Genomic DNA, 24946 nt, shown 5'->3' on the forward strand with positions numbered 1-24946 from the left:
TCACTTTACAAGTTTCCAAATAGAGTTTTGACTCTCCTGGTAGAGAAAACAGGCTGAGAGAAAGGGGTTTTTGAGTTTCAAAAGCCTGGATTTTGAGTCCAAGACTCATAGTTGTTGCCATATGCAACAGATTTGGGAAGAGTGAATGCTGATCAAAGAGCCATTTTTCCTAACCTGGAGACAGAGGTGGAGATGAAAGCAAGGTATAGATGAGTGTCTCTGAGAAAGGACCCTGCTTCCTGCCTTCGTCCTCACTGCTGAGCTAGCAGTAGGGAGCAATTATAGAATTCCCAAATAATTTTGGAGACCCAAGAGAAATTGTGACAGGCCCACTTCCATCAGGAACCCTGCCAAGCCGTAAGCCCCAAACAGTTCTCCCTCTGCCAGAAGACCTAGCAGCAAAGGTTGTAGGAGAAAGGGCAGAATGGTGTGACTTGGCAGGATAAACTGGGGACCAGCCCCCAATATGTCTGCCTCCAAAGCAGTAGGGGATAGCATCTGGAAGTTTCTTCAATCCTAAAGGACTCTTTCCTACAATCCAGAATAGTCCTTGGAGATGGGGCAATAACCAGACAGTGATCAGTAAACCAACAACAGCTGTGTGTTCCAACACAGAGACATAATGACAGTAAAAAACCAAATGCCTCCTCCGCTGACATGACCAGCAGAAGCTGCTCGTACTTACATTCTGCTTGTGAGAGAATGAGAAGAGAAAATACGTATTTGACTAAGTTAAAACATGAAAAGACAAAGAAAACCTGGAATGACTAAAACCAAAATTTAAAAAATCCATTTCTGTTTGACTCATAGTGACCCTATAGGACAGAGTAGAGCTGCCCATAGGGTTTCCAAGGAGTGGTTGGTAGATTCAAACTGCCGACCTTTTGGTTAGCAGCTGAGCTCTTGACCACTACACCATCAGGGCTCATATACCTAGTTCACTATTACAACTTTCCTACGTTAGACAGTCTAGGAGCTCAACCTGGAAATTAAGTTGGAAAACAAGGTTACATTTTCTCCCCACAATCATCAGTAGCCTGAAATATGATGCCTGTTACAAGGTCAAGATTTCAAAAAATTCTTGTGTAACGTATATCTGCACCTCAAGCTAATTAAGACACTGAACTGAAACTAGGCTGGAAATGTCTGTGCCTCTGAAAGAATTAGTGTGCAGAGAGGATTGAGAGTCTACATGACTAAGCCTGGAATTAAATTACAAAATGCTTTAAATTCTCTGGGCATAGCTGCAGAGGGAAGAAGGCGAGGGCATGGGAAATGGTTTTTAAATCCTCTACCTCAGGCTTTAACATTTCTAAATTCAGGCTCTGAGATTCTAAAAAGTTGGAGCTGCTTCTCACAGAAGGAAGTGTGATCATAGTGGAAACAGCTTGGATCTCTGAGCGAAGGAACCCTGTTACCCCCCAGTGTGGTACAATCCTGGCAGAACTCCTTCCTAGCTAAGAGTTTAAAGTAGATCAAGTGCTCATCTCTCAAGTTACCTCAGGGAAAAATGAACTCTGTTTGTAGTGGAACGTTACATATTTATAAAGGCAGGCTTGGGAATTCTCTGGAAATTTGAAAAGGACCAGATTACTGATATCTCAATAGTGAAGACTCAACTGACACTTCTTTTTCTCCTTAAGGCAGGTAACCAGAGTTCAGAGCTATAAACAAGATTCATGGCCAGAGCCTTTGGCCAGGGAAGTAGCCCAAGTTATTTTCCATCTCTAAACAAAAGATAGGTCCTCGCCTCAAACCCACACCTTGAAAAATCAGTTTTATAAGCCAATCCAAGTCAACTCAGGGAAAGACTGGTCTGCTTGCCTGTGACAGAAACTGGGAGGAGGGGTGAAGATAGTCCCAAATGGTCCTGAAACCATGGAATGAGTAGTTAAATTTTCCCACAAGGAAACATAAGACCCAGATGAATTTTACAGCAAAGTTTCACCAAATAATCAAGGCAGAAGTCATTCTAATCTTACATAAAACCTTCTAGAAAATGGAAGAAGAGGAAACACTCCTGAAATTATTTTATGGAGCTAATAAAACCTTATTAAAACCTTGGTATCACATCAGACAAGAACAACATGAAAAAGAAAAATTACAGGCCAATCTTACTCATGAACATAGATGAAATATCCTAAGCAAACTATCTGAAAACTGGACTTCCACTTTCAGTTATAATGGAGTACCTCGTGTCAGACCCACACTGCTACTGAGAATGAATAGAAAAGTCATATAAATTTTTAAAAAATCTGTTTGTAGACATTGAAAATCTTCTGAGGCAGCCAGGACTTGAGGGGCTAAAATCTTGGAAAGAAGAGGACTATCAAAGGTGAGCTTATTCCCTTAGGACATGTGCTGAGTCTCAAGGTGAAAGATAGAAAATGGCCGCTAAGAGCTAGAGAAACCATCAGAGCTTTTGACAATTTCATGGGGTTTGGGAGATGAAATTGGAGCTTAGGGCACTCAAGATAGTCAACACTTGAAGGCACCCACTGTCATCAAGTTGATTTTGACTCATAGAGAGCCTGTAAGACAGAGTAGAAGTGCCCCATAGGGTTTCCAAGGAACGTCTGGTGGATTCAAATTGCCAACCTTTTTGTTAGCAGCCAAGCTCTCAACCACTGTGCCACCAGGGCTCCACTTGAAGGGACAGGATCTTGGAGGAATAGGATCTTGGAAAGAGTGAAAAAGAGAAAAACAGCCCCTGAGAGCCAGGAGCTGGCCTGACACCGGAGCTAGGCCATGGTGCAGCTAAGCGCTGACCTGGCACTCACAGCTAGGCCATGATATTTTCCTGTTGAACATAGCAATTTCACAGAATACCCAAAACAGACAAAGCCACTCTGTGATCATGACTGAGCAAGACAAAACAAGATCATTTCATAATCACATCAACTGAATAGAGAAAAAACTGTTATCTAAACCAGAATCATGACCAAATATCCCCTTTCCTGGCTACAGTGAGTGATTCTGCATCTTTACCAATCATAGCTTTAGCACAGCTAAACAGCTATAGTAATACTATAGTAAGTTCCTTCTTACACCCTCTTACTGAAACACCCTACAGTTCTCCACAGTGTGTGTTCCCCCTGTTGCAATGAGTCAATAAACTCAACTTTGTTGTTCTTGGCCATCTTTGGCTGAAGATACTAACAGAGGGAGACACAAATATGTAGCTCCAATACTAGGTGGCTTCCTAGTCTTGAGGCATTTAATAAATGTTTAAGCTATGCTGTGTGAGAGGACAAGAATCCATATGGAAAGCCACTGAAAAGGAGAGCAGAGTTTTCACCAGTCTTATAGAGTTCTTGTGACTTCTGAAGGGCTCCATCCTAGGAGAAGCAGCAAATCAAAAGTAGACCAAGCCTTACAAAGACTGCAACCCAAATTTGAGATGGTACCATCCCTGTTTGGATTAAAGTGATTTGCCCCCACTCTAGCTGCCTACCACAAATAGGGTGAAACCACTCTGGAGAAAAATAATATTATCCAGAGCCTCTACAGTTTTTTATACAAAATATCCAGCATGTCATGAAACATTTCCAGCATACAAAGAGATAGGACTAAGAGAAAAAAGCAGGCAATAGAAATAGGCCCACAGATAATCCATCATTATCAGACATAGTTTTAAAAATAACCATGATTCACATGTTCAGGAAAATAAATAACTATAAAAAAGTTAACTGGTGAACTGGAATTTTTAAAACACAATTAAATGGAAGGTCAAGAAATGAAAGCTAAAATAAATTAAGCACTAATTGTTGTTATTAGTTGCTGTGGAGTCGATCCTGACTCATGGTAACCCCATGTATGCAGAGAAGAAGTGCTCCATAGGATTTTCAAGGCTGTGACCTTATCGAAGCAGATCACTAGGCATGTCTTCCGAGGCGCCTCTGGATGGGTTCAAACTGCCAACCTTTTGGCTAGTAGTTGAGCACTTAACCATTTGTGCCACCAGAGGCTCCTAATTGCTCAATAAAACCAAAACCAAATGTGTTGCCATTGAATCAGTTCTGACTCATAGTGATCCTATAGGACAGAGTAGAACTACACCATAGGGTTTTCAAGGAGCGGCTGGTGGATTTGAACTGTCAACCTTTTGGTTAGCAGCTGAGCTCTTAACCACTGCACCACCAGGGCTCCTCAATAGATGGATTTAATAGTACATTAGACACAACTAAAAGTAAGATTAGTGAACTAGAAGACAGATTAGTAGAAATCATGCAGGCTGAGGCACAGAGAGAAAAATAAACAGGAAAAAAAAGACAAGGAACATTGTGGAAAGGTCTAACATATGTATAATTGAAGTTTGAAGGGGAGGAAAGAATGTATTGTCTGGAAGCCATGAAGAAATAATGGCCAACCTATAGTAAAAATAACAAAAGCTATAACCCTCAGATTCCAAAAGCCTGACAAACTACAATCAGGATAAATACAATGAAAACCTAGGCACACAGTAGTCAAACTGCTGAAAATCAAAGACAGAGGAAATTTGCATAGGTTTTATTTACCCTTAAATTAAAAAAGAAAAAAAGATTTACATTTGGCTTCTCAACAGAAACCGTAGAAACTAGAAGATAGTAGAATGACATCATTAAAATGTGAAATAAATTAACTGTAAACATAGAATTCTATACTAGAAAAATACCTTTAGAAGTGAGGATGAAATAAAGACATCTCCAGACAAATTTAAAAAATTCAGACAATTCACTGTCGTCTATTGCATTGTTACACAAATAACGTGCACTTTCTATATTTGTTTGCAACTTTGCCCTCCTCCGTGATGTATTTTCATAAATACACTATGCTAATTTTTTTAAACATGTTTAAAAACTGGCATAGCAGCGCTTATGAAAATACCTCATGGGGGGAGGACATGATAAAGTAAACACAAAACACAGGAAATTATTCTGGTAAAACAGACTCTTTGCCTTCCAGACTGATTACCCAGAAGGTAAAGAAAAACTTTTTGCAACTTCTTATTAAGAGCAGACCAATAATCCAAGAAAATTTTGTCATTTTAATCAAGAAAAAACAAAATTCTAGTTTTACCTCAGTATACTAACCCAAAACCAAACCAAACCCAGTGCCATCGAGTCGATTCTGACTCATAGCAACCCTATAGGACAGAGTAGAACTGCCCCATAAAGTTTCCAAGGAGTGCCTGGCAGATTTGAACTGCATACCCTTTGGTTAGCAGCCGTAGCACTTAACCACTATGCCACCAGGGTCTCCCCTCGGTATACTATTGAATATTAATCAAAACCTGTTGCCATCGAGTCGATTCTGATTCACAGCAACCCTATAGGACAGAGGAGAACTGCTCCATAGGGTTTCCAAGGCTTTATGGAAGCCGACTGCCACATCTTTCTCTCATGGAGCTACTGGTGGGTTTGAGTACTCAACCACTGTACCACCAGGACTCCTTTATTGGATACTAGTGCTCTTAAATATATATATATCTCTTTATAAATAAACTTAACAAATTTTACCAAGCTTTGACCATCAGAAATAAATTCTTTTTCTCTGAACCTTCTACAACTTTTCATTTCCATTCAGGTTTGTCCTACATTTTCCTCTTTCTCATTCTGGAACCATCAGACATTTCACTTTAGAACAAAATTTCTCTCTTTGCTTCTTAGGCAGGAATATCACTGTAGTAATGTTATGTTCTTGCATCCTATCAGGTTGTGCAAGATTTTGATTGTCCCATTACTGATGTTCATTTTGATCACTTGATTAGGGTGGTGTCTTTCCTTTGTAATGTGTATATATATATGTACACTTAAGGAGCCCTGGTGGTGCAATGGTTAAGCCCTCAGCTGCTACCAAAAGGTTGATGGTTTGAACCCATCAGCCTCTCTGGGGGAGAAAAGACCTGGTGATCTGCTCCCATAAAGAATATAGCCTAGGAAACCTCATAGGGCAAGTTCTATTCTGTCCTATAGGGTTGCTAACGGTTGCTATGGGTTGGAGTTGACTTGACAGCACACAACAACAACATAGCACACATACACATATTATGTATAAATATGCAATACAGGTACATGTACACTCATTTCTAAATGTATCTGTATGTATTGAGAACACAGGGTTTTTTCTAGTTTTCTCCCTTTATGTGTTTCTAACTCTCTTCTTCAACAGTGAAAAACCTGGTTCCTGTTATCATTCATACATTTACTTATTTGATCAATCCTTCTACAAGCAACCAATTTCCCATCCCTACTGTCATCTCTAAAGAGGCCTGGTGGTACAGTGGTTAAGCACTTGGTTGCTAACTGAAAGGTCAGCGGTTCAACCACCAGCCGCCTGTGGGAAAAAGGTATGGCAGTCTGCTTCCGTAAAGATTACAGCCTTGGAAACCCTATATGGCATTCTATCCTGTCCTGTAGGGTCTCTATGAGTCAGAATCAACTTGATAGCACACAACAACAACAACAACCATCACCTGTACACCATACAGATGCCCTCCTTACCACCCTTAGGTTCTGAGACCCTGTGTCTGGCTGTCCCCCTCATCACGTCCACTGCTATGGTTATCTTCCTCACCCAGCTGGGGTTCTTACACTCCACCCTGCTTACCCCCTAAGTTGGACTCCTTCATCTTGCTCCCAACACCAGCCACCCCTCCATGAGAATGCTGTCCTCGCTCTCCCTTGGCTCTGGCAGCCCACACCGGTAAACCCTCATGTGGAACCCTCTTTACCCAACTTGCGCTTTGTTATGGATTGAACTGTGTCCCCCAAAATATGTGTGGTAATTCCTAGCATCTATGCCTGTGGTTATAATCTCATTTGGGAATTGGTTGACTTTGTTATGTTCATGAAACAGGATTAGTGTAGGATGTGTCTTGAATCAATCTCTTTTGAGATATAAAAAAGATTAAACAAGCTAACAAGCAGAGATGGGGAAAAGACATGCTAAGCCACATGAAGATCGCCCAGGAGTAGAAGCTTAGAAAAGACAAAGACATTCCTCCAGAGCTTACAGAAAGAGAAAGCCTTCCCCTGGTCCAGCACCCTGAATATGGACTTCTAGCCTCCTTGACTGTGAGGAAATAAACGTCTTTTGTTAAAACCACCTGCTTGGGGTATTTCTGTTATAGCAGCACTAGATGACTAAGACAGGCTCCAACACCTCATCCTGAGGCACCACAGCTGCCCCATCAGGCATAGATTCCTCCCTTCCTCTTCCCTACCTAATTGCTTTATGGAAAAATTGTTTAGAAAGGGAAAGGAAAGAACAGAAACAAGAGCAGGAAAAGGAAAGGAAGAGGAATAGGGCAGATCTATTTAAATAGAGAGACAGAACATGTTCATAGATTGGGAGATACAGTATCTTACAGATGTCAATTTTCCACATATTGGTTCCCAAAAGTTTCTTTCATGGAACTTGACAATCTGGTTTGATCATTTATATAGAGCTAAGATATTTCTGAAAATGAGCATGGAGCCATGAGGACCATGCCATCCCCCCATGCCCAAGACAACGAAGTACCACAACAGCCTGTGTGAACTTAGAATGAATTGATCAGAACTAAGTTTTCTTCCACTGGCAGAGATGAGGCTTGAGGTGAGCTCTGAGTCTGAGGGGGACTCTACAAGGATTGTACTGAAACCATGGCAATGGCAATGGATCAGGTCCAGAGAGTGTACAGTGGAAGAAGAGAAGAGGAAGAAAAAATGAACCTTAAAGATCTGAAGAATTTAGTTAGAGAGAAGGGGCTTCCAGCAAATATTGAGAAAGAATTAAAGGGCTTTTAAGCAAAAGACTTTTATTTTTTTCCTGAAAGAATTAATAACTAACATTAAAGTACCTTTTGTGATGGTTAAGATTCTGTGTCAACTTGGCTGGGCCACGATTCTGTGTTTTGGCAGTTGTATAACGTTGTGATCACTTCCCTGTTGAAATTTGATATGTGATCACCCCCATCATGGAATCTGCTGAGTGGTACCAGCGGGGTGGGGCCTCTGGTGGCTCTCTGCCCCCTCAGCCTTCATCTCTCCGCCTTCTGCCACCTACTTCCTTCCTGCTCACCTTGCCAAGGTTGTTGGCTTGTTCTGGATCTAGCAGCTGTCTCTGGTTTGACCTCTGGTTCTTGGGACTTGAGCTACCAGCTTACCTGTCCATCTGGGGATTCGTCAATCTTCACAGCCTGCGAGCAAGAGTCCTGCTCCCTGATCTGCTGATCTTGGGTTCACCAGCCCCTGCAGCTACATAAATCAGGAGAAACTTTGCAGTTTTGCTGCTGGCCTTGGGGATTCCTTGACCTTCACAGCCTGTGAGCAGAAGCGCTGCTCTCTGACCTGCAGATATTGGGTTCACCAGCTTCTGCAGTTCTGTGAACTGGGAAAGGCCTCTATCCTGATCCATGAACTTGGGACGTTCCAACCTCTACAATCGCATGAGCTGTTTCCTTGATATAGATCTCTCTCTGTATATATATATTGCATGTGAAAGCTAGACGATGAATAGGGAAGACTGAAGAAGAGCTGACACCTTTGAATTGTGGTGTCGGTGAAGAATATTGAATATACCATGGACTGCCAAAAGAATGAACAAATCTGTCTCGGAAGAAGTACAACCAGAATGCACCTTAGAAGCAAGGATGGCGAGACTGTGTCTTACATACTTTGGACATGTTGTCAGGAGGGTCAGTCCCTGGAGAAGGACATCATGCCTGGCACAGTACAGGGTCAGCGGAAAAGAGGAAGACCCTCAGTGAGGTGGATTGACAAAGTGGCTGCAACAATGAGCTCATGCATAACAATGATTGTGAGGATAGCGCAGGACCTGGCAGTGTTTCATTCTCTTGTGCATAGTGTCGCTATGAGTTGGAACTGACTTGACGGCACCTAACAACAGCAACAAATATATACATATATCTGCTTTACCGGTTTTGCTTCTGTAGAGAACTCAGCCTAAGACATTTGGTGCTGAGAGTGGGTGCTGCTCTAACAGAAACCTAAAATGTGGAAGCGGTTTTGAAGCTGTGAACGGATAGAGGAGCAGCAGCGACAGAGGGCCAGCAGTAGCAAAGAATTGGTAGCAGCAGAGAACCAACAGCAGCAGAACCAGGAGACCAGCACGAAACTGTGCTTGAGCCGACCCACAGAGCAAGAGAGCTGAGTGCCTGTGCACAGGAGGCTTCCTGGTGGAGTGGGGAGCCTCTGGGCACTTATCTGTGGAGCTACAGAGCTTTGAAACACTTGCCCCAGCAGGGCAGATGCAGGCGTGAGGCCTGAAGCTGAAGAGACAAGGAACACAAGAAGCTGAGCTCAGTCTCAGAAGGTATGGCCATGACCTCAGAGGTTTCAAAGGGTGGAGCCATGGCCTCTGGCATTTCTAAGGGTGCAGTCACCACTCAGCCGGACTAGGAGAGTGGCGCCTAAAGCAAGGGAGCAGAGTTGCTGTCCCAGAGAGCCTGGAAGGAGGAGCTGAAGTCCAGGGCGGTGGGGCCTCCACTCAGAATCTGGAGAGTGTGGCCAATACCTAGAGTCTGGGGGTCAAGGCCATTGTGTAAATTGTCTCAGAGAGCAGAGGATTATTTTCAAAGCTTTGAGGGCTAATGTGCTCTGCTAACTTGGTTGGTGCCTGTTATCCCTTCTTTCCTGCACTTTCTCCCATTTTTAATGGAAATGTCTAGCTTGTGCCTGTTCGGCAATTGTACCTTTGGAAGCAGATAACTTGTATTCTAGATTTCACAGATGAAGAGGAACTTTTGGATTTTGGACTTGGAGTTAAGACTTTTGCTATGAATGTTTTACATGTTGCAAAGATGTGATTTTTGGGGGGCCAAAGGGCAGAATGTCATGGATTGAGTTATGTCCACCAGAAATGTGTTTATTACTTTGGCTAGGCCATGATTCCTGGTATTGTGTGATTTTCCTATATGTTGTAAATCCTGCCTCTATGATGTTAATAAGGGAGGATGTGTGGCAGTTGTATTAGTGAGGCAGGATTCAATCTACAAAATTGGATTGTGTTTTGAGGCAATCTATTGAGATATAAAGGACAGAAGAGAGCAGAGAGACAGGGGGAACTCATACCACCAAGAAAGCAGTGCTAGGAGCAGAGCGCGTCCTTCGGACCCCGGGTCTCTGTGTGGAGAAGCTTCTAGTCCAGGGGAAGATTGATGAGAAGGCTGACAGAGAGAGAAAGTCTTCCCCTGGAGCTGACACTCTGCATTGGAACTTTTAGCTTACTTTATTGTGAGAAAATAAATTTCTCTTTGTTAAAGCCATCCACTTGTGGTATTTCTATTATAGCAGCCCTAGATGACTAAGACACTTGTATATTGTTGCCTTATTAGGTCATTTGACACCAGAATTTCTATCCGACGGTATCTGTATTTAAAAAAATGAAAGCCCCTTCAACTTCTGCAACATAACGAATACTATAAGCAGAGATAGAGAGGGCTACGTTACATATATAATACTAGAAGGTCTAGACCAAGTTTACTGATTTTCATTCATTTATTGCTCCTTTATCAGTTTGGGAGCTCATGTAAAGGATATTTGAATGGAGGATAGATTCAAGAACAAGGGATAGAATGATGATGCCATTGAAGCTTGCTAGACCAGCATGGGCTTTTACTTACGGCAATCCCTAGCAGAGTTACGAGGCTTATTATGGACAATATCACGTTTTCTCACACAAGCCTTTTAAATGGTTATGCACAGTAGTTCAAATCAAGTCAACAAGAATTTAACTGAAGGCAGCTTAGGTGGGCAAAGATCTTCACCAGGGTACCAGCCACTGAGTGATATGTCGAAGAGAAAAGGGTTTTCCCTTTCCACACAGCTTTCTCCACAGTGGTGGTGGTTACTGGACCATCTGATGTGACCTTCTGTATTTGAACTTCCTCATAACTCCAAGTGCCAGATGCACAGGGGCCCTCCTAACTTTCAGCTGGGAATAGTAATTACTCTAGCTGCTCATGTATCAGTAGCTGCCTGTTTATTTCTTCATTATGATTTTAGACCCAGACAGAAAGAATAAGAAATCCTGAGTCAAATTAGTGGTATTTGGGATTATCTTCATTACTCCTATCAGTTAACAAATGCTTTATTTTATAAGCATGGAGGATTTCTGGTTGATTATTTTACTAGTTTTAGACTGTGTGTATATATTTTAGTTTGGAGCCCTGGTGGTGCAGTCGTTCTGCTAACCAAAAGGTCAGCAGTTTGAATCCATCAGCTACTCCTTGGAAGCCCCAAGGGGCAGCTCTACCCTGTCCTGTAGCGTCATTTTGAGTCGGTATCGACTGGATGGCAACTGATAATGGAAGTTGTTTCTATACCTATTTGTAGCTATGCCCTGAAATGACATGCGTGTTCGACTTAAAAATAAAAAACATGCAGGAGAGAGATTAGGAGTATTATTCCCAAAGTAAAAGTACACACTGGATATTTTCAGATTACTTTATTCCTAACCCAGTAGAAACACAGGTTTGGGACAGTTTATAAAACAAAGAAATTAACGCTATCACGGCTTTGCATTTAGTTAACTCGACAATTCCCAACCACTCTGGAATTCTGCACTCATTGGCATCTCTTTCCCTCTAATAACATACAGTACAGTCTGGGCTCTGTATTAATAGAATTCTGATACATAATACAAATCAAATGGAACCTGCCAAACACAAAGTTTAACAAAATCTTAGGTAGTAAACCAAATAATATGGGCTTTAGTCTTGTTCCTACATATAAGCATTTTAAAACTGTTAAGACTGCATACCTGAAGAAAAAAAAATTAGGTTCTGAGATTTTAGAATTTTGCAACATTTCTGCAGCAAGTGTAGGAAAAAAAACAAAACAAGATTTGACTTATACAATGGGTGCTTCTTATTTTCCCCAATCTCTTGGGGGTGCTTTATTTGTTGGGGGTTCTTTGTATAAATACAAAACGATAAAGCTCATCAGACATGAAGAAATTGCCACTCAGCGCAGAATGCCCTACCTAGTTCATTTCATTTCCCCCTTCTTCGCTACCTTCCTGGGGCGCTGCAGGTCCCCGCTTAACCAGGCGGGCTTAGAGGTTTACGTCTGGCGGCTGGACGTTATTGGTGGGCTTTCTTTAGATGACAGATCTTATGACAGGAAATAGCTGATGTTCTGGCACAGGGTTTACAAATCACACGGAGAGGATTTCAGACCCTCAGTCTGATGAGGTCCCGTCGGGCCTCTCCCTCTGCGGCCACACTCTGAGGCTGGCTTCCTGGGGAGCCTTTGCAACGGGAGAGCGCTGTTCCCGGTGTGTGGTGAGGCATCTTATCTCCTCGCTTCGGGGGACGCAGACTCCTGCTTCCAGGCCTCCAGCCAGCGGTTCTGGGGCGGGTCGCGGGGAGACTTGTTGCTGAGGAAAACCGCAGCCTCCAGCCCCAGCCCCGCCGCGCGCCCCCGCCTGAAGCCCCCCACCCGCGCCCCTCCTGCGGCTCCCCACGCACGCCCCCGCCTGTAGCCCCCACGCATGTCCCCGCCTGCAGCCCCACCAACCTCTCCCGTATGCAGCTTCTCCCCGCCCCGCCTGCAGCCCCCTGCCCGCGCCTGCAGCCCCCCACGCGCACCCCTACCTCCAGACCCTCCGCACGCCCGCTTGCAGCCTTCCACGCGCGCCCCCGCCTGCAGCCCCACCGCACAAGCCCCGTCTCCAGCCCTTGCCTCCCGCCGCCGCTCAGCCCGGGGAGCGCGCCCCAGCCCCCACGCGCGCTCCCGCCCCCACTCGCGCCCCCGCCTTCAGCCCCACTGCACGCGCTCCCGCCGCGCGCGGCCGCTCAGCCCGAGATGCGCGCCCCCGCCTCCCGCCCGCCGCGAGCTGCCCCTCAGCCCGGGGAGCGCGCCGCCGTGCCCGCCGCTCTTCCTCAGGCAGTGGCGCCGGCTCGCCGCGGGAGGCGCTGTTGCCGCTGGGGCGCGCCACCCCCTCTTCCTCCAGCTCCGCCCCTCCTCCTCCTCCTCCTCCACCTCACTAGGGCTGCCAGGCCTGGCGGGGGCGAGCGTCCGGTTTGCGGGAACCCTACGGAAATGGCAGCTTGCGCAGTGGAGGTGTTCGGGCTCCCGGAGGACGAGGTGCGGGGGTCGCGGCTTGCAGGGCGGGCGTCCCGGCGCGCTGCCGTCAGCCGGCCCAGGCGACGGCGCCCGCGGCTCCGCGCTCAGCCCGCCCTCCGTCGGCGCGGCCCGGGGGGCCGGGGCAGCTGGCGCGGGCTCGGGGCAGCCGGCGCGGGCTTGGGCTTGCTTTCGGGTCGCGCTTTCCTCGCCAGCCTGTGCCCTCAGCCCCTCCGCCTAGTGAGCTCCTGCAGCAAGTGTGGGGCCCGGGCAGTCGGGGCTGCCTGCGCCGGCGTCGCCCTCACCCCAGCCCCTTCCAGCCGCCCACGGGACACGAGTCGACCGGCCAGCGCCCGCTGCTCAGCATCCCCGGGCTTGGCCACCTGCGCTGGCGGAGCGGGCGACTGTGGGCTTGACCTGGAAACTGTAGGGAATGGTCGTCAACATTGCTTCTTTTCTTTGTCTGAAATCCTTTTTACCCCCGAGTCGGGGCGGGGAGGGTGGGCCTGCAGATAGATGAGCAACAAGTGTCAGTGTGGGACCCCAATCCGTTAGCGACCCTATAGGACAGAGTAGTAGTGCCCCATAGAGTTTCCAAGGAGGGCTGGTGGATTCGAACTGCCGACCTTTTGTTAGCAGCCCGAGGGGTGGTACAGTGGTTAAGAGAGCGTCTGCTAAGAGGTTGGCAGTTCGAATCCACTAGCCGCTCCTTGGAAACCCTAAGGGGTAGTCCGATTCTGTGCTGTAGGGTTGCTATGAGCTGGAATCTATTCATGGCAATCGGTATGGTTTTTGGTCAGTGTGGGACGGTCATTCTAACTTTCATTGTCTTCATTGATATTTAAAAATAAAGCCGGAAAAAGTATAAAGACTTAGAAGAACCTCCTACAGATGTTCATTCTGAAAAGTACGTTCAATTCCGGGGCTTGAAGAAGAAGGCGAAGCTGTCTCTTCTCAGCTAAGTAACGTAGGCCGGTTATGCCTTACGATGATTAAGAAGAAGGCCATTTTGAGAGAATTGTTCTGTTCTAAATGAGATGTGGTTTCCTTCTATTCTTTGTGATTGCCTCAAAAACGGGAATGCGTGTAAGTGAAAAGGCTGTGTAGTCTAACAGTGAACAGTTCAGACTGAAAAGAAAATTCAGCGTTCTTACTGACAGACTAAGCTGTCACATGTGTGCTCTTTATCAAGATGGGACTCAATTAAGTGTAAACACGGCAGCGTAGCTTAGGTTTACTGCCTGGGTTACCTCTAATAGGGTTTTAATGGTGTCTGCTCTCAGTGACTCAATGTCTTCTACATTTCTCTGGGGTGTCCTTGGTTTGTAAACAGTAGGCAATTTATTAACGCAGGAAAGTTAAGTCAGGGTATTGTCACAATGCTTATGTGATGTGATTAGAGCTTCGTTTCTTAGTTCAAGTTGCCAGAAGAGAAGCAAAATGGTGGTGGAAAATGGTGGCAGCTTCTGGTAGGCCCTCAGAAAGGACAGTCAGTGTGTTACCGCTGAGGAGAGTTCTCTGGCTACTGTCCCGTTATTGCTCTGTAGGACACATTGGAGGGAACCCTGCAGCATTGCACCTGCGATGGGCTTCTTATCAGGCCAGTCTTCCTGCTGACTACAGGAGTTGCTCGCTGCAGATAACCCCAAGCCAGCCTCTGACCCAGTCATGCTGGCTGGACTTTTCCTCCTGTTGTTGTTACTCAGAGCCAGGCGCTGCTATTCTCCTCTCATCCCCTTTCAGCGGAGCTGATTGATCAGAGGCAGAATATTGGCCACAGGTATCCTTCGCGGTCTGTTCCCTCCCTCTTGGTACAGCCTCTGTGTTTTCAATTAGCTGCTTCTCTGCCCAACTGAAATAAAACTAATGGTGGCAGATGGGGGTCAGTCAGCGGCCAGGGCTGAAGGCCAGAAGCTCCACCCTTTGGAATCAGTGGTTCCTGAGCTAGCTGAAGGTTTTGCACTTCCGGGAAGTTTCATGTCTGTGCGAGGCCCCCCCTGTTTGCATGATGGGGATCTGGCCGCCAGTCCTGTGACTGAAATTTCTTTCCATCTCCCTAATCCTCTCTAGCATGGAGGAAGAGGGTGAGGGAGGAACCTGGGAGCCATGATGATGAACTGCCTTCCACTTACGCCATTATAATTTGGGCCGTTCATTCAGTGACGCTTACTAACTTTCTGCCCTGTATGCTGTATTGTGCTGGCCACTGAGGATATAGGGGAAAAACAGTCTCAGCCTTTAAGGAGCTCGCAGTCTGGTGGGAAGGGTGAAAATCACAGTGTTCTGGTAGAGGTTGCCATCTCTTGACTATGGTTTGCGTTTAGTTTCTGGCCAATTACAAAAGTAAGAGAGGGCTTAGAAGACTCCCCCTTTCTCTTAGAAGGAAAACGTTGCAGCTATGTCATTTCTAAAACGCACAGACTAGCCTGGGAATAGGTAGCCCTCTGCTGTTGATTAAAAGTAAGGTAGCTTTTCTATTGCAGCCAAAGGAGAGGATTCTTATTTTAAATTTGAAGCTGAAACAAGGAGAAAAATATAGAAACAGAATAGAAAATAGTGAGAATTGTTATTTAAGCAGCACATACTGAATAGCCACTGAGCCACACTGTGTATTAGTCCTGAAGTATTCTAAAGTTTACATCGTGATACTTCTTTCTCATTTTTCTTCCACGTGAAAGTGTCTTCTAGTAAGAAACAGCCCTGGCTTCGTATGCAGAGCTTTGCACAGGCATTAAAGCATTAATAAACTAAGGAGGAAATTTAACATAGATACCAAGCTTTCTCTGACAGCTTCTTGGGATTAAGAGTAGAAAGTAACTCCCGCTAGTCTTTGGTGGGGAAGGGTGTGGTGGACATGAGAGCTGGAATTCAGCATCCCTTCCAACTTCCTTCTAGTGGAGTCCCTGGTATGCAGGCTGGAAAGCTAAACACTGTGTTCCCCTGACTCCCTAGCACATAGTGTTCTGGGTGTGAAGTAGGTCCCCCCTGTTAGGTGAACTTTCTTGAGATTTGGAAGGTGGAAGTGAGGCGAAGCATGCCTTCTGTGTCTTTGGCTTTCTCTGCTGAAGCACATAGTTACGGAGACATTGAGTTTTTCTGCAAAAGCGTTCTAGAGCCTGGCCACTTGTTTTGTGGGTGTTGGTAGGAAGTTGCAGAAGTAGTGATGGTGGCTTCCTGATGTCTAGATGGCAGCGATAAGGTGTGTTCTTTCTGTTCTTGAGGTCAGCCGTTCTGTTGGTGGCTCCTGGTTCCCTGCCTTCATGGGGGCAGAGGAGGCAGCTTCCTGGGTGGGCCAGCTCTGCGATGTTGTTCTGGCCTCTGAAGGCCAAGCCTAGAACCTGCACCTAATTCTCGGTATTAACTTCTTTCTGTGTAAAACTGCTGAGGTTTCTAATAGAGTAATATTTCTGTTTCCTGCAACTGATCTCTGACTGAAGGAAGGGAAAGGGAGAGAAAGAAGAGAAATAAAGAGGGAAGAACTGAGTGTCGCCTGCCAGTTTGGAAATATGGTTGGCACATATGTAAGAAAGATGCTCTTGATGGCGCCAACCTGTGCAGTGCACAAGTGAGAGGGTAACGAAGAAGTGCGTATTCTGTCACTTTGGGACCCACTGAAGCTGAACAGGAGCAGACCCTACCTCCCCAGGCATTGTGCAGAGTCTGGGAGCAAAGTTCCCATACCTTTCTTCACTGCCCACAAAGAAGGAGAGGCACAATTCCAGCAGCATTAGTAATCTGTCTCAGCCTTTCATATACAGTCAGGGATCACTTCACATCCATGATATCTTCTGTGAAATAGGACATTATGTGGTTTGGACGTTGTGTGAACACCATATCCTATACCATGTAGAGATCACCTTGAGGTGTAGCTGATGGATGCGATCTTTGGTCCCGGTGGAGAGCACATCCAGTGTGTGTTACAGACCATTGACCGAGTGAGTCAGATGGACCACAAAGGCGAGGCTGAGATCTTGATATTTGGGCGATCTTATTACCAGAAGGACACAGCAAACTATTATAGCCAGCACTGGGTGCAAAGTTCAGAGAAGGGCCCTGCCCCGGAGGCTGGCACCCAGCAGGCTCCGGAAGCTGCAGAGGTCTGGGTTACCAAGCTTTGAAGGTAGTTTGTGCCCTGAGGTGGGAGCCATGCAGAGGTTAAAGTGGAAGCTCTGTCTTGAATTCCTTGTAGGTCCTGCTTCTACCCTCTGGGTTGAGAATGATGAGGTGGGATTTTTTTCTTTCCCTAAATTAAATATTAGCAAACACGAATTTAAAGAGTTCTAATAAAGAATCGAATTTCCAAAAGAAAAAAAAAAATGACCACAGATATATATATGGTTGAACATTGCCCTAAATGTATGGTTGAACATTGCCCTAATGGATGTTATGCTGCGCATGACTGTATTGTTTTTTGACACTATTGCTTTTTTGCAACTCTTTAATTCCACACTCACCCCAAGCATTTTTCATGAGTTTCCATGGGACCAGAGTGGTGAATAAATATAGTTTTTAAAAAATAATTTATTTTCTGATTACTTTAAACTGATGTAAAAGTCAGAAGTACAGTACGAAGAACTCCCATATCTTCCTCATGCTGTTTCATCAACTAACATGAAATTAACTAGCTAATTACCAGAAATTCAAGCTAGTTCAGAAGAGGTGATGTGGTTCCTGGCCTCTGAAGAAACCAGGGATATCGTTGCTGTTGTCAGATGGATCCTGTCTAAGAGCAGAGAATACCAGAAATATGTTTACCTGTATTTTATTGATTGTGCAAACGCATTCTACTGTGTGGATCATAGCAAATTATGGATAACATTGTGAAGAATGGGAATTTCAGAATATTGTGTTCATGAGGAATCTGCGTGGATCAAGAGGCAGTCATTTGAACAGAACAAGGAGATACTGTGTGATTTAAAGTCAGGAAAGGTGTGCATTAGGGTTGTATCTTTTCACCATAGCATGTTCAATCTGTATGCTGAGCAAATAATCTGAGAAGCTGGACTATATGAAGAAGAACGGGACATCAGGATTGAAGGAAGACTCATTAACAACCTGCATTATGCAGATGACACAGCCTTGCTTACTGAAAGTGAAGAGGACTTCAGGCACTTACTGATGAAAATCAAAGACTATAGCCTTCGGTATAGATTACAGCTCAACATAAAGGAAACAAATGGACCAGTGAGCAATATCATGATAAATGGAGAAAAGATTGATGTTGTCAAGGATTTCATTTTACTTGGACCCACAATCAACATCCATGGAAGGTGCAGTCAAGAAATGAAACAATGCATTGCATTGTGCAAATCTGCTGCAAAAGATCTCTTTAAAGTGTTGAAAAGCAAAGATGTCACTTTAAGGACTAAGGTGCACCTGACCCAAGGCATGGTGTTTTCAATTACCTCATATGCCTATGAGCTGGACGATAAATAAGGGAGACCATGATGTCTTTGAATTATGGGATTGGCGAAAAATATTGACTATACCATGGACTGCCAAAAGAATGAACAAATATGTCTTGGAAGAAGTACTTTGTACATGTTATCAGGAGGGGCCAGTCCCTGGAGAAGGACATCATGGTTGGTAAAGTGGAAGGTCAGTGAAAAAGAGGAAGACCCTCAATGAGATGGATTGATACAGTAGCTGCAACAATGGGCTCAAGGATAATGATTGTGAGGATGGTGCAGGACCAGGCAGTGTTTTGTTCTGTTGTACATAGTTTCACTATGAGTCGGAACTGACTTGATGGCACTTAACAACAACAGTGCTTTCATCTTTAAAAGTAGTGTAAGTTGTAAAATAACAGTGAGCTGTTATTTATTGGAAATTGTATTGATTGAATAAAGTTGTGGTATTCTAAATTTGTAATATCCTTGTAACTGCATTAACTATAGCACACTTTTCCCAACCGTCACCCATGCACTATATCTGTGGTTCTCAAACTTTAACGTCGATAAGAATCACCTAAAGGTTTTGTTAAGAAACATAGGTGGCTGGCCCCACCCCAGAATGTCTGCTTCAGTAGATGTGGCATGGAGCATGAAAATTTGCATTTCTAACAAGTTCCCATGTGACACTGGTACTACTGGTCCAGGGAGTATACTTTGAGAACAACTGCTCTGTCCTAAATCTACAGATTCTGTGTATTCTTTGCCATGGTTATTACTGTCAAAAATTCCTGAGGAGTTTGGACTCCTGCATAGCAAATATAGAGCAATCATATACTCCAGCTTTATTAGGACAGTTCTGATTTCATTTACTTTATTTTCCAGGACGGTCATCTAGCATTTATGTTGTTAGGTGCCTTTAAGTTGGTTCTGACTCATAGTGACCCTGTAGGACAGAGTAGAACTGTCCTGTAGGGTTTCCAAGGAGTGGCTGGTGGATTTGAACTACTGACTTTTGGTTAGCAGCTGAGCTCTTAACCAGTATGCCACCAGGGCTCCATATTTTCACTAAAACATTTCAAATAAATTTACATGCTGGGGAGAAAACTGCTGTCAGTCCATTTGTTGTTATTGTTGTTAGGTGCCATCCAGTTGGTTCTAACTCATAGTGACCCTATGTAACAACGAAACACTGCCCAATCCTGCACTATCCTCACAATCATTGCTATGTTTGAGCTCGTCATCGCAGCCACTGTGTCAGTCCATCTTGTTGAGGGTCTTTCTCTCTTTCGCTTACCCTCTACCAAGCACGATGTCCTCCTCCGGGGACTGGTCCCTCCTGATAACATGTCCAAAGTACATGAGACGAAGTCTCGCCATCCATGCTTCTAAGGAGCATTCTGGCTGTATTTTTTCAAGACAGATTTGTTCATTCTTCTGGCAGTCCATGGTATATTTGGTATTCTTTGCCAACGCCATAATTCAAAGACATCAATTATTCGGTCTGTCTTATTCATTGCTGTCAGTCCATAGGTTCCAATTTTTCTTTCGGAAAATATGGTCACTGTAAGTTAGATACATAATGTTGCTCAAAAAGAAAAAGAAAAAAATACACTTCCCTTCCACTTTAGCAATTTCTTTTGTTAGATATTTAATATTTACGTTAATAAATCCATTGCCGTCAAGCCAATTCCGACTCATAGCGACCCTATAGGACAGAGTAGAACTGCCTCATATGGTTTCCAAGGAGTGACTGTTGGATTCAAACTGCCTATCTTTTGCTTAGCAGCCAGGCTCTTAACCACTGTGCCACCAGGGCTCCATTTGTATGTAATAATTTACATTATGGAATAAATTACATTATTATGACTATGTAAATTCAGCATTCACATCTGAACCATCGTACCATGTTTCTAATTTATTGTACATCTTTTTTTGAGTATTTTTTATTTGCTTGATTGACAGAGTGGGAACTGGGCTTTTAGGGCCAATGGAATACTCCAATTGGCATATTTACTCAGTGCAACTACCAGGAAAAAAGAGTAGTTTATAAATCCCTTCAGATTTTGGGGAATCATAATCGCCCCAGAAAAACTGAAACTTCAATTTATATGTTTTCACTGGTGAAAAACAAGCCTCCGGGAATTGATGGAATACCAATTGAGATGTTTCAACGAACGGATGCAGCGCTGGAAGTACTCACTTGTCTATGCCAAGAAATATGGAAGACAGCTACCTGGCCAACCGACTGGAAGAGATCCATATTTTTGCCTATTCCCAAGAAAGATGATCCCACTGAATGAGGAAATTATGGAACAATATCATTAATATCACATGCAAGCAAAATTTTGCTGAAGATCATTTAAAAGCAGCTGCAGCAATATATCGACAGGCAACTGCTAGAAATTTAAGCCAGGTTTAGAAGAGAATGTGGAACTAGAGATATCATTTCTGATGTCAGATGGATCCTGGCTGAAAACAGAGAATACCAGAAAGATGTTTACCTTTGTTTTATTGACTACACTAAGGGATTTGACTGTGTGGATCATGATAAATTATGGATAACATTGTGGAGAATGGGAATTCTGGAACACTTAATTGTGCTCACGAGGAATTCGTACATGGATGATGAGGGAGTCTTTTGAACAGAGCAAGGGGATACCGCATGGTTTAAAGGCAGGAAATGGGTGTGTCAGGGTTGTATCCTTTCACCATACTTATTCAATCTGTATGCTGAGCAAATAATCCAAGAAGCTGGACTATATGAAGAAGAACGGGGCATCAGGATTGGAGGAAGACTTATTAACAACCTGCGTTATGCAGATGACACAACCTTGCTTGCTGAAAGTGAAGAGAACTTGAAGCACTTTCTGATGAAGATCAAAGACTGCAGCCTTCAGTATGGATTACACCTCAACATAAAGGAAACAAAAATCCTCACAACTGGACCAATAAGCAGCATCATAATAAATGGAGAAGAGATTGAGATTGTCAAGGATTTCATTTTATTTGGATCCACAATCAATGCCCATGAAAACAGCAGTCACGAAATCAAAAGATGCATTATATTGGGCAAATCGGCTGCGAAAACCTCTTTAAAGTGTTGAAAAGCAAAGACGTCACCTTGAGGACTAAGGTGTGCCTGACCCAAACTATGGTGTTTTCAGTCACCTCATATGCATACAAAAGCTGGACAATGAATAAGGAAGACCAAAGAAGAATTGACGCCTTCGAATTGTGTTGTTGGCGAAGAATATTGACTATACCAGGGACTGCCAAAAGAAACAAATCTATCTTGGAAGACGTACAGACAGAATGCTCCTTACAAGCATGGTTGATGAGACTATGTCTCACATATTTTGGGCATATTATCAGGAGGGATTAGTCCCTGCAGAAGGACATCATGCTTGGTAAAGTAGAGGGTCAGTGAAAAAGAGGGATACCCTCAATGAGATAGACTGACACAGTGGCTCCAACAGTGGGCTCAAGCATAGCATCGATTGTGAGAATGGCACAGGACCAGGCAGTGTTTTGTTCTGTTGTACATACTGTTGTTATGAGTTGAAATCGATTCAACAGCACCTTACAACAACAACAACAGCAATTAGTTATTACAAAAGATTATGAATTTTTGGGTTATCGTGTACAACAATGATAAATTCATGTTCTTATAATTTGACTATATTTTCTTAGAAGCAATGATAAATTCTTGTTCATTTTAGTAATTTGACTCTAGTTCTATTTGACTTTTCTTTGTAGGTAATCATGTTATCTACAAGTAGCAATTTAGTATTTGTTATTTTCTCCTACATATTTTTAATCAAATTAATTCTAGAAAAAGCAGCTTCTTCCAATTAGTTTTAATATCATTCTGTAAAAATGGAATGGTAGACAGCATCTGACATCCTCTAACTTCATGAGGGGGAAGGAGAATCAAGATCAACAGCCCAAGACTGATTCCTATCAGGTGGAGGTCAAATACACCTCCACCCTCCAATCAGTTCACCAATTCTGACACCAGCCATCCCCCCTGCAGTGCTTTCTACTTCTCTGCTGGATTTGATAATTCATTGCAAATGGCCACACAGAACTCACAGGCAGTATTCACAATTATGGGGTTTATTAGGGAAGTTACAGGTTACAGTTCAGGATCAAGAACACTCAGGGTAGAGTTCTTCAGACAGGACAGCCTCTTCTCAGCTGTGCCCACAGGCACACCTCTCTCTGACCCTTGGGCCCTTGGCCCCTGCTCTGCTTGGGTACGTGTTACAGAGCTCTTTAGCTCTGCCAGTGAGTACTCGGGGACACCCCACCCTGCCAGTAAGCCTTGGCCCAAAGGCACTCAGCTCCCTCATCCGTGGGCTGGCAAGAGTAGTTCTACTACCAAGTGCCCAGAGTCAACTCACTCTGCCAGGAAGCCTCCTGTCTGAAGACTCTCAGCTCTCTTATTCCATGGGTCAGCATATCCACTGTAGCTGCCTTGCTCCATAGGCCAGGAAACTCACTGCGCCATCTCATGCCAGTCTCCTGGTTCTATTACTGCTGTTTCTCTGCCGCTGCTTCTTGCAGTCTTATGCCATCTCCAGTGTTACAGCTCTCTCTTTCTGTCCCCTGGGTCTAGGAGGTTCTCAGTACAGGGATCATGGGACTAAAGAATGTGGTCTGCTTCTATCTTTTCTTGGTGGTAGTGAGGTTCCCCCTTTCCTCTGCCTTTGGGATGGCTCATTTTAAGCCTAGCAGGATGGCAAAACTGATCAATCCCCTTATTAGGGTTCCATATATCTCATTTGCATGTTCCCAACCCCACAAGGGTGGCATGTACCTTATTTGCATTACTGACAAGCTGTCCATTCCCCTTGGTGGGTCACAATCACCTTATTTGCATAGTCCCACCCATTCATTTGGTGAGAGTTACAAGACCATGGGTAGAAAGGCCATGTGGAAGCGATCCATTGTAGCACATATTCTAATTCATTTGAGATATATATATATTTCTTTTTCCAAAGGTGTGTGTTTTAGCTAAGTTATAAAGTACTTGAAAATAACATACAAATTTTTGTATTTCAGGAAAATTCACGAATCGTGAGGGTAAAAGTTATAGCTGGAATAAGCCTTGCCAAGAAGGATATCTTGGGAGCTAGGTAAGTGTATATCAAATTGGATTGTAATTCTAAAACTTAATATTTGTTAATGAATTTAAACTTTTTTTTCCCTTTTAAATTTCAAATTTTTTCCCTAAACCTTGATTAAATGAAAAAATCTAATGACATTATTAGCAAATTGTTGTGCTAGGTGGAATTTCCAAGTTGGTGGCTTACTAAATTTATTGATATCTGATTTTGTGAAGTTAGCAAAGGGCACAAATCTGAGTGGCAGTTATAAGATATGCTATTGAGCTTGTTTCCAGGAATGGAAAATTTTAACAGGCCGACTCTCTGAGTAGATAACAGCCATGAACGGTGGACATAATACAAAAAGCAGCAACTAGAGACTGTGGGGGTGAACAGAAGCAGACAGATTATGATGGGAGCCACATTTGGAGGAGAAGAGTTGTACTGAGTCAGTTCCTAAGTTTATAAATTTTAGTCTGAGGCCACGTAGAGTCAGAACCTGGAAAAATTGTAGTCTTCCTGGCCTGGGGAACCAGAAGACTGAATCTGAGGAGAAACATGGCAGTGAGTGAGGGGGGATTCTAGAAGGGAAAGAGCTAGAGAGGATATCACCAAACTATGTCTGCTGATGTTGCTTACTGATCCTGAACCACATGTGTGCATACCAGATTCAAAACAGCTCAGCAAAAGACAAAAGATCTGAACAGAGATCAGAGCTGCTGCCCAAGAAACAGGGTTTGTGGTTCTTGTCCAAACAGGATGATTAATCACATGCTAAAGTAAAAGACAAAGCACTCACTGGAGTGAAATAAGTCAGACACAGGAGGACACGTATGATCCCACCTACATGAAATATTGGCAGACGCAGCATAGGGACAAAGCCTACTAGTGGTTACCAGTGGTGGGTGAGGGGAAGGGAGCTATAGCTGAAGGGGTGCCGAGTTTCTGTTTGAGGTGGTGAAGAACTTTTGGAAACAGATTGTGATGATGGTAGCACAGTATGATGAATGTAATTAATGCCACTACATTGTGCCCTTAAAAGTGGTTAAAATGGCAAGTGCTTTATATATATATTTTACCACAATAAAAACAAACAAAAACCTACTCATGAGAGAAAAGTGGCAGAATCCAGTCTCCACAACTTCACATTTATGATATCAGGATATAACTCAAAATTACTTGAGCTATAAAATATGGAAAATGAAACACATGCTCAGTAGAGAACAGAAAATATTCTCATGTTAATCAAAAGATAGGAAACCTTGAATTAAATAGAAACAATAAAAACTGAAAATTCTAAAACTGAAAACTACAGTATTGGAAATTAAAATTATTGGATGGACTTAACAGTGGAGTGGAAATGAATAGGAAAGCTTATTGAACTTAAAGATAGATC

At 43.8% G+C, this 24946-nt stretch overlaps 1 protein-coding gene across 7 annotated transcripts in view; it reads left to right on the forward strand.

Annotated features, from left to right (window-relative positions):
• Window positions 1–12130: 12130 nt before the first annotated feature.
• NEDD4 (NEDD4 E3 ubiquitin protein ligase) overlaps window positions 12131–24946 on the forward strand; it is a 121399-nt gene continuing 108583 nt past the window's right edge. For 2 of the 7 annotated variants that reach the window (XM_064267520.1, XM_064267519.1), the window contains exons 1-2: window positions 12132–12261; window positions 23507–23580. Coding sequence is in view for 1 of the 7 variants with exons in the window: in XM_064267523.1 (XP_064123593.1) it covers window positions 13029–13073; window positions 23507–23580 (119 nt within the window). In the remaining 6 variants the exon portion in view is untranslated. Of the gene's footprint in view, window positions 12269–12957; window positions 13074–23506; window positions 23581–24946 lie in introns of those variants that run through there. The other 5 variants (XM_064267522.1, XM_010597990.3, XM_010597991.3 and 2 more) reach the window with 5 other exon arrangements.

This window comes from Loxodonta africana, chromosome 13 (assembly GCF_030014295.1).
Source record: "Loxodonta africana isolate mLoxAfr1 chromosome 13, mLoxAfr1.hap2, whole genome shotgun sequence".
Classification (NCBI taxonomy): Eukaryota; Metazoa; Chordata; class Mammalia; order Proboscidea; family Elephantidae; genus Loxodonta; species Loxodonta africana.